This window comes from Lepidochelys kempii, chromosome 24 (genome assembly GCF_965140265.1).
Source record: "Lepidochelys kempii isolate rLepKem1 chromosome 24, rLepKem1.hap2, whole genome shotgun sequence".
NCBI lineage: Eukaryota > Metazoa > Chordata > Testudines > Cheloniidae > Lepidochelys > Lepidochelys kempii.
Genome location: NC_133279.1, coordinates 13,808,893 through 13,817,910, shown reverse-complemented (window position 1 = coordinate 13,817,910; position 9,018 = coordinate 13,808,893). Strand labels below are relative to the sequence as shown.

The following is a 9,018-nucleotide window of genomic DNA, read 5'->3' as shown; positions in this document are numbered from 1 at the left end:
ACTGATGCAGATGTTGGATCCAGGCATCAGAGCACTTCCTTGAGCATGCGTCGGGGTCTTTGTAGGGAAAGAACAATGGTTCAAGGGAGAACACTAGATTTGTTTATGGGTAAACTGGTGGCTCAAGGGAGGATACCAAAATTGTTTTGTTCAGGCTAGACAATAGGAACTGCTCATTCCTGGCTATGGGCAGTGTTCCTTCAAGGGAGCTCACAGTGCAATTAGGCAGGTTCAGTATTGCGGATCCCAATCAAGGATTTATTCCTCGAATTGGTCTGATAACCGCTGAGCTGGGTGTGTGCAGGTGTGAGTTCATTAACATCTGGAGCAGGGATTCCCCCATCATGCAGTTCATCCCTGCTTTTCTGGTTGCCTTGGAATCTCTGTTCTCCATTCTGTATGCTAAGGGCGATGCCTCCCTGTCCCATCTTCCATGCAAATGACGCTAGGGCAGTTTCCTTAATCCCGTCACCCTTGTCCGGAGGGCTGTAGGTGTGTTGCCCACGGCCTTTTCATTGCTTTTTGTAAGTTTTTCTTCAGTTCAAGTGGAGGCTGGGGGGTGGGGGGTCCTTTGTGAATCAGACAAGCTGGATACTGCACCCTGGTTCCCCAAGAACATAGAGCTGACAGGTAACACCCCAGAGGCGGCCGCAACTCAGGGCCGGGCGAGGGTTCCCTGGATAACCATGTCCCTCCCCAGAAGCAGCCACATCTTGGGGCTGGGCGAGGGGGTCTCTGGATAATCAGCTCCCTCACGTCACACCCTAGTGATGACCGCATCTCGGCACTGGGTGCGGGCTCCCTGGATGACCAGCCCCCCTGTGCCCCATCCCAAAGGTAGCTGGTGGGGAGGGCAGGTCTCAGCTGGGGTCTCTGAATCCTTTTCACTCCAGAACTTGTTCTTTTCAGGCCCCAAGAGGCCTGAGACCCAGGCGACGAGCCGCAGAGAACATGGGAGCTCGGCCAGATCAGGTGAGTGCCCTGGGGCTGGATCGGAGCCGGAGCCCTGCAGAGGGGAAAGGTCCCTGCCCCATTTTCCCCCCTCCCCCAAGCCAGGCATTTTGGGTAATTCTCTCTCTGCCCCCACAGGAGCCGGCCAAAGCCAAGAGGAAATCTTCTCTTACGGTGGGTAGCAGCTGTCCCTGCCCCGAGCAGCAGGGGGTGCTGCTCCTCACCTCACTCCCCTCACAGTCACCCTGTTCCCCCCTCCTTTCAGATTACCACTCCCTGCGCAAGTGGGGCCTGATTGCCGCCGCCATCCTCTTCGTCCTGGGCATCCTCATCCTCACCTGTGAGTGGGGGCTGGGAGCCAGGACGCCTGGGTTCTCTCTCCGGCTCTGGGAGGGGAGTGGGGTCTGATGGGTAGAGCAGTGTGGGGTGGGGTTGGAACCAGGATGCCTGGGTTCTCTCCCTGGCTCTGGGAGGGGAGTGGGGTCTGATGGGTAGAGCGGGGCTGGGGGCTGGGAGCCAGGTCGCCTGGGTTCACACTCTTACTCTCTCCATTCCCAGGTGGTAAATTCGGGAAGTTCCACGGATGTGGGGGCCGGAAGCGGAGGAGGTGAGAGCCGCCCCTGTCCTCTCTTGGGCCCCGCAGGGTCCCCCCAGCCCCCCTAAGCCCTTCTTCCTTTTCCTTACAGTGCCTACGATATCTCGCGGCTCTGAGGCACGCCCTGCTGGGGGATGCCTGGGGGCCAGACACTGCGTGGAGGGGCCGGCTCGGAGCCCCACAGCGATGCTGCATGCCTAATGGGGGCTGGGGCAGAACCAGCAGCACAGACCAGAGGGCTGCTGAGTGCCCCTGGTTCCCTCCTCTGTGATCTGCATATCAGACCCCTGGCTCAGATCACCCCCGCCAATCCCCTCTACCTCCAGCCGACTCCCCGGCCTGGATCCTGCATCCCTCTCTTTTCCCCCTCCCAGCCTTGTCCCCTGATCCCTGTCCCCTCCCTCTCCCAGCCTTGTTCCTCCATCTCTGTCCCCTCCCCCTTCCTGGCCTGGATTCCCATCCTTGTCCTCCCTTCAGGCCTTATCCCCCCCATCCGAGTCTCCAGCCTGTGCCTGGCCTGTCCCCCGCATCCCTGTCCCCCCAACCTGTCTCTGAGCGCCGGTCGCCCTGTGTTGTATTTTGATGACATTAAATGACTCCCTCTGGGGAAGCAAAGTGTCTGTGAGCCTCTCATGCAGCAGGGCGCGGGGGCAGGAGTCAGGACTCCTGGGTTCTATCCCCAGCTCCGGGAGGGGAGTGGGGTCTAGTGGGTGAGAGCAGGGGCTGGGAGCCAGGACTCCTGGGTTCCATCTGTGGCTGTTTTTGGAGGGGAGCATAGCTCAGTGGTTTGAGCATTGGCCTGCTAAACCCAGGGTTGTGAGTTCAATCCTTGAGGGGGCCATTTGGGATCTGGGGCAAAAATTGGGGATTGGTCCTGCTTTGAGCAGGGGGTTGGACTAGATGACCTCCTGAGGTCCCTTCCAACTCTGTGATTCTGTGGTAGCTCTTGCCCCTTCTGGTGGCAGCAGGGCTCCATTAGCACTTTGCTGAGCTCAGGCCAGTTCAAAGAGCTCAGAGAGTTGGCTGCCATGGGCTTTAGTGAATGAAAACAACCAAGGGCAGGAATTTCCCCCTGGGTGGAGCCAGCTCTGTGCTGGTTGCTCAAAGCCTGAACTGTGCTCAGATAATGAGCTACAGGTGGCTACATCTCAGCACTGGGTGAGCTGTCCCCATGGGGTGTTATGTGTGGCTGTTCCCCAGCTGCTCCACTCCAGAGGTAGGGCCTGTTGTTCAGGGTCAGAGACTGGAAAGTAGAGGGTTAATATCATGGGGCTTTCACTCACCACACCATCACTCCTGCAACAGAAATGGACTCCTCTGCACAAATCATCTGAGACCCATAACGCTGGGATTGGGTATGCAGAGCACTGAGATGCAGCCACATCTGGGGTGGGGCAGATGGGGAAAGCCGCATGAGGACAGCTTTCCCAGCGCTGGGATGCAGCCGCCTCAGGGGTGGGACAGCTGGGGAACAGCCACACATAACGGCACATGAGGACAGCTCACCTGGCACTGCGATGCAGCTCCCTCGGGTAGAGCAGGTAGGTCCCACAAATGCAACTGTTGTTTGTCAGCACCCGGAAGACACTTAGTGGCTGCCAAAAGAACAGCCGGGACACTCCGAACAGGTTACCCAAGGAACCGTGTCACTGGAAGGTTTTAAGACCGGGCTGGACACACCCTGTCAGGGCCGCTCGGGGGTCCCTCGGCTCTGACTTGGCCCCGGGGTGCTGGCCCTGAGGCCCTCTTGAGGTCCCCTCCAGCCCCGCATGTCTGGGAAACCTCCACACACGACATGGCCCAGAGGGCAGAGCCGCGCCGGGAGCTCGGTGGCCTGGCCCGCCAGGCCCGGCCCCTTTCGGCTGATCCCCGAGCCCTGACCTGCTGTCAAACCACCGGGCTGCAGGCTTGAGGCAGCGGCCGGACAGTTCCTCTCAGTCGCTCACCCATGGCACCAGCTTGTGCCCAGCCTGCTGCTGGGCTGGGTGTTTCTGCCAGCCTGGCCCAGAGGTACCAGGGCCAAATCCGCCCTTGCTCTATCCTCGTGCCAGAGGCCACTGGCTCCCCCCTCGCACGGGCCTCTCCCTCTTCCTCTCCCTCCCTGGCTGGGCACCAGGCCCAGCCACTTCCTGCCCAGGCAGACAGCCCGAGCTGCGGGGGGCCTGCAGGAGCGGCCGGGGTGCTAGGAGCCCAGGGCAAGTACAGCCGAGCATAGCAGGGGCACTGGGCAGCGGGGGACGCTCTCTGGGGTGCATCAGTCACAGAGCAGCTGGGGGGCTGCGAGCCTTGGGGCTCTGGGGCAGACGGAGGCTGGGAGGGTCACTATGTCTGATGCCCTCCCACCACAGGCCTGGGAGAGATCCGCTAGCAAGCGGACAGGCAGAGATGGGAGGGGAAAGGTTTCCTGTGAAAAACTGGCTCTGTGCACCCCCCCCCCCCCAACCACTAGACCCTACTCCCCTCCCAGAGCCATAGAGAGAACCCAGGAGCCCTGGCTCCCAACCCTCCCTTCTCTAACCACTAGCCCCCACTTCCCTCCCAGAGCCATAGAGAGAACCCAGGAGTCCTGGCTCCCAACCCTCCCTTTTCTAACCACTAGACTCCCCCCCCCCCCCCCGCTCCCAGAGCCAGGGAGAAAACCCAGGAGTTCTGAATCCCAATTGTTCTCATCCTAAATGTGAGACTCTTCATTCTTTCCCCGTCCTTCTCTCTCTTTTCCTCTCCCTCATTTAGTTGCTGTGACGGCTCCTGTCAGCACTGCACAGGCCGGGAATAGGCACCTGCTGCCCTCATGGAGGCGGGGCCCTCCGGAGTCGTCCTGCTGACGCAGATCATACCCCAGCCCCACTCGTCAGCCTCCTCTGCCCCACCACGGCCCCTGCGGAAGTTCTACCAGGGGGAGCCACTGGCTCTGGGCGTGAGTCCAGCATAGCCGGAGGCTGGCCTGCGAAGGGGACCCAGGGGGACACAATGAGCCTTTCTGACTCCTTCTGCTGGCTGGGCCATTAACAGGAGGCGGCTGCTGCCCTTGCTGGGTGTAGTTGCCTGATTAGCTTGGACGGAAGACACTCAGGCTTTTAGGTGCAGGGGGTCCTATCCTTGGCCACAGGCTGTCATGTGTGGCCTTGGTATAGTGCTGTGGCACTGAGGATCCCAAAGTGCCTTAGAAATGTGGTTGGGGATGATTATCTCTGTAATACAGAGGGGGAAACTGAGGCACAGAGCTAGGTGGGTGCCTGACTGGAGACTTGCAGCGAGTCAGGGTCAGGATGCACAAGACCTGACCCTCTGAGCACCCTCCTCCCCTACGAGAGCTAGAAATAGAAGCCAGGAGTCCTAGCTCCTCTGCTGTAACCCACTAGACGCCCCCTCCCCTCCCAGAGCTGGGGATAGAACCCAGGAGTCCTAATTCCCAGCTGTTTTCATTAGGAATGTTCCACTTGGGAGCATGATGCAATTCCATTATTTTAATCCATTACTTCCAAACTAAGGTGATGGGCCATATAGACGAAAACAAAAGTAGATACATATCTAAGTTGATTAGATAGGTAGAGAGGAGCAAGTGGGACTTGCCAAGACTTACCTAGGTGCCTGCAGCTCATGGAAAGTCAAAGGGAGTTAGGCACCTAGCTCTGGCACTTTTGGGTTTGGGATCAATGGGAGTTAGGCACCTAGCTCTGGCACTTTTGTCAAGCCCAAGAGACACCCACCTGCATTCAGGTGCATAATTCCTTTGGAAATCTTGGCCTAAGTAGATGTAAGGACTAAGTAGCCATATAATTATCATCCCTAGCTCTTGGTAGCCCTTGTCATCAGTTGATCTCAAAGTACTTTACAAATGAGGTATCGTGAGGAAACAGACACAGGGAGGATAAGGCCAGTGGCAGAGTTGGGAACAGAACACGTCTCCTGAGGATCCGTCTAGAGGCTTTATCCTCTCATGAATGACTAGCCAAAATACAGAGACCCTGTGTAGTAGAGACTGTGTCACCGTGTGGTAGGGATGGAGTAACCGTGTAGTAGGGACTGAGTAACCATGTAGTAAGTTCCCCAGAATGCAGCTCCTGGCCAGTAACATGCCTCATGGTGTCTCTGCAGATCACACAGATACTCACGGGCATTGTGCAGATAGCTTTTGGCATCATCCTGACCCTGACGAATGACCACCACCAAGTGGCGATAAAGGTGGGGACCCCCTTTTGGACTGGGATCCTGGTAAGTCCTAGTGGTGGGGGCTTCGGGGTGTGTGTGTGCAAACAAGGAGGACATTGTCTCGGAATCCTCTCCGTAGGGCGGTTTAGCCAGCCAGCGCCGTGCCCTGAACCCGGCTTCCCAATGATCTTTGGAAGCCCAGCTGGTACTGCCAGGGGTGGCGGAGTGGCGACTGGGGCACTGGCCATGGGGCTAGAAGAGTTGGGGGTTGCTCCCTGAGCTGCCGCTGGCCTGCTGGGCGGGTTCGCATGTCCCGTCTGTGAGTCCTTGGGGTGGCCACTGGCTGTGTGTCTGTGCAGAGCACCGACCTATCACAGGTGCTTCTTTGGCCCCGATCCCCGCAGCACCTGGACCCCTCCCCCATCTTCAGCTGAGTCTCTGTAGGGCATACAGAGCCTGTGGCATGGGGAGAAAGGGAAGAATGGGGGGATCCAGAACCCCCTGGCATGGAAGGGAGGGGAAGTGGGGGACACATAAGGCCCTTGGCATGGTGGGGAGGGAGCCTCTGAGATGTGTAATGGGCATGAGAAATGTGTGACTCCCCTCCACCCCCGGTGTATTGATCCTCACCCTGCCTGTGAGGGAGGGAATGCCAATATACCTAATGCATGGAGGGGAAACTGAGGCACCAAGCGAGTGGGATGATCTCACCTGTTGGGTGAAGAGTGGGAAGCAGCTTTCACCCATCTCTGCTTTTCCTCCAGTACATCCTTTCGGGGTTCATTTGTGTGGAGGCTGCCAAGAACCCCAAGATCTCACTGGTAAGGAATGAGGTTTCTGTCCCTTGTTTTTTGAGCCAGTTGGAATATATTGGGGTTTCCCCCCCCGGGAAAGTTAATTGAAACATGAAAAATTGGCGGGGGGGGGGGCGGGGGAAGAATTCACCAAAAATTCCAATGGAAACTTTTGACTTTTTTCTCAACACTGAAAATTCCCATCCCCAAACTGGCCAAACGGCTGAGAATTGAAACATTTTACCCCAAAACAGTCATGAAAGGAAGAATTTCCAGGGGGAAATTGCCCAAAATTGAAAAATTTCAGCCCAAAACAGCCACCAAACACCCCCCCCCCAGTTTTTTCAGACAAAAACAGCAGCCCACCCCACACAGCTGAAAATGGCCAATTGGCTGCCAAAAGTTGCCCCCAAAAGAGCAAATTTGTAGCTGGAAGCTGCTAAAAAGTGCAGGGAAAATGAAAAATGTCTACTCAAAATTGCCCCAAAGCCCAAAACGTTGCCACTGAAAACTGCCACGAATGGCTGAAAGCCGCCTGTTTCGGGCTGAAGATTGTAACAAGGATTAGAAGAAGAGCTCTGGAGAGCAGGCTAGCTTGCTTACGAGGAGAGGCTGAGGGAACTGGGATTGTTTAGTCTGCAGAAGAGAAGAGTGAGGGGGGATTTGAGAGCAGCCTTCAACTACCTGAAGGGGGGCTCCAAAGAGGATGGATCTAGACTGTTCTCAGTGGTAGCAGATGACAGAATGAGGAGTAATGGTCTCAAGTTGCAGTGAGGGAGGTTTAGGTTGCATATTAGGAAAAACTTTTTCACTAGGAGGGTGGTGAAGCACTGGAAGGGGTTCCCTAGGCAGGTGGTGGAATCTCCTTCCTTAGAGGTTTTTAAGGCCTGGCTTTGCAAAGCCCTGGCTGGGATGATTTAGTTGGGGTTGGTCCTGCTTTGAGCAGGGGGTGGGACTAGATGACTCCTGAGGTCCCTTCCAGCCCTGAGATTCTATGATTCTATGATTTCCCCAGCGGAAGCTGGGCCCCCACCAGCCTTGTCTCGCTAGACATTAAAATCTCCACCGACATGCTGTACCGTGGAAGCTGGACACAGGCTGAGGGTGTCTGGAGGGGTGCAGGAGGATTCAAGGGCAGGAGGGTGGCTGGGGAGATGCAGGGGTGGGAGGTGTGGGGTGTGTGGGCGACATAGCTGGGCGTCCTAGCCCCACATCTCTGATGCCTCCTCCCCAGGTGAAGGGCATGCTAGCTATGAATACCCTCAGCGCCATAGTGGCCGGAGTGGGAATCATCATCTGTTCGTTCTCGTTTGTCTTCTACTTCCCGGGAGTAACCTGCTACTGGATCGAGGAGTCCAAGTCCTGCGCGCCGACCTCCCGAGTGCCCACGGTGAGTCCGGCTGCCCCCTCGGCCTGCCCAGCTCTGCCCCATGAAGCTATCTGTGACCCGGGAGGCTCAGCAGGGGGCGCTGTGCTGCGGGGAGCGGGGGCTCAGCAGGGGGCGCTGTGTGTATTCTCAGTCAGTCCCTCGTGGATCTTCCCTGGCCAGGATACCATGTTCGGGGTGGTCATGATTCTCCTGGTCTTCACCATCCTGGAGTTCTGTGTCTCCATCTCCAGTGCTGCCTTCGGGTGCAAAACACTCTGCCGGGACAGCTACAGCGACACGGTGACAACCTTTGTGCGAGGGGATGGGGGTCTTGGGGTTGGGGGGGGAGGGCTGGGAGCCAGGACGCCTGGGTTCTATCCCAGGCTCAGAGAAGGGAGTGGAGTTTAGAGTTTAAAGCCATGGGTGAGGACTCCTGGGTTCTATCCCTGGGTGTGTGAAACATTTGTCCAGCCCATCTTCTTTTTAAGTCAGTTGACAGATGTAGGAACCTCTCCCCGCCCGGCCCCCGTACTTCCCTAGGGGAGTTATTCCATGAACAATTTGTGTCTGTGCACTGCCCAATAGGGCTGCATGAGAATGTGGGGGGCACGAAGGAGGAGTAGGGGGTATAGGGGAATGTGGGGGGCAGGGGAGTGGGTGGCCCTAGGGCTGCCCCTCATGCTCTCCTCCTGTCTCTCCCTCCAGTCTGTGGTGATTTATCAGAACATGGGGCCTCCAGCTGCCCTCGCCAATGACCCCCCCAAAGCCCCGCCCCCTTACCAGGACACCCAGACCCCTTGAGCCATGCCCCACTTCACCTGCTGACCGACCCCAACCACTCCGAGTTGCTGCCGGCTCTGCAATGGCCCCCAGGGGGCAGCGCAGTATCTGGGCCAGCATTGTGGATGGTGACGACTGGGACTCACTCCTGATGGTGCCATCTACACTAACAGTGTGACAGCTTCCTTCTGCGGGATTTAAAGGGACGGTGCGAGGCTACAGTGTGGCAAATTACAGTTTCTTTCTTTCTTTCTTTCTTTCTTTCTTTCTTTCTTTCTTTCTTTCTTCTCCCCTGCCGACAGGATCTGATTCCTCTCTACTGCGCATTCACCCCTGATCTCCCTACACCCAATAAACGTGTTTCATACGAACGACCA

General features: G+C 57.2%; 1 protein-coding gene across 2 annotated transcripts; it reads left to right on the top strand.

Moving 5' to 3' along the window:
• The first annotated feature begins 3,060 nt into the window (after nt 1–3,060).
• On the top strand, nt 3,061–9,018 carry LOC140902585 (membrane-spanning 4-domains subfamily A member 4A-like). 2 transcript variants are annotated; one of them, XM_073322823.1, is made up of 7 exons: nt 3,070–3,741; nt 4,280–4,463; nt 5,645–5,761; nt 6,463–6,519; nt 7,727–7,882; nt 8,042–8,161; nt 8,567–9,018. In XM_073322823.1, the coding sequence occupies exons 2-7, from the start codon at nt 4,338–4,340 to the stop codon at nt 8,660–8,662; spliced, it is 672 nt and encodes a 223-aa protein (XP_073178924.1). In that variant the 5' UTR covers nt 3,070–3,741; nt 4,280–4,337; the 3' UTR covers nt 8,663–9,018. The 2 variants fall into 2 exon arrangements, with proteins under 2 accessions (XP_073178925.1, XP_073178924.1); XM_073322824.1 differs by lacking the exon at nt 8,042–8,161 and having other exon boundaries at nt 3,061–3,741.

Excerpts from the sequence above, each read along its gene's own strand:
- LOC140902585 (XM_073322823.1), top strand. The coding sequence starts at position 4,338 with ATGGAGGCGGGGCCCTCCGGAGTCGTCCTGCTGACGCAGATCATACCC. Across the intron at positions 6,520-7,726 it reads AGAACCCCAAGATCTCACTG|GTGAAGGGCATGCTAGCTAT; the intron begins GTAAGGAATGAG and ends CCTCCTCCCCAG. Across the intron at positions 7,883-8,041 it reads CGACCTCCCGAGTGCCCACG|GATACCATGTTCGGGGTGGT; the intron begins GTGAGTCCGGCT and ends TTCCCTGGCCAG.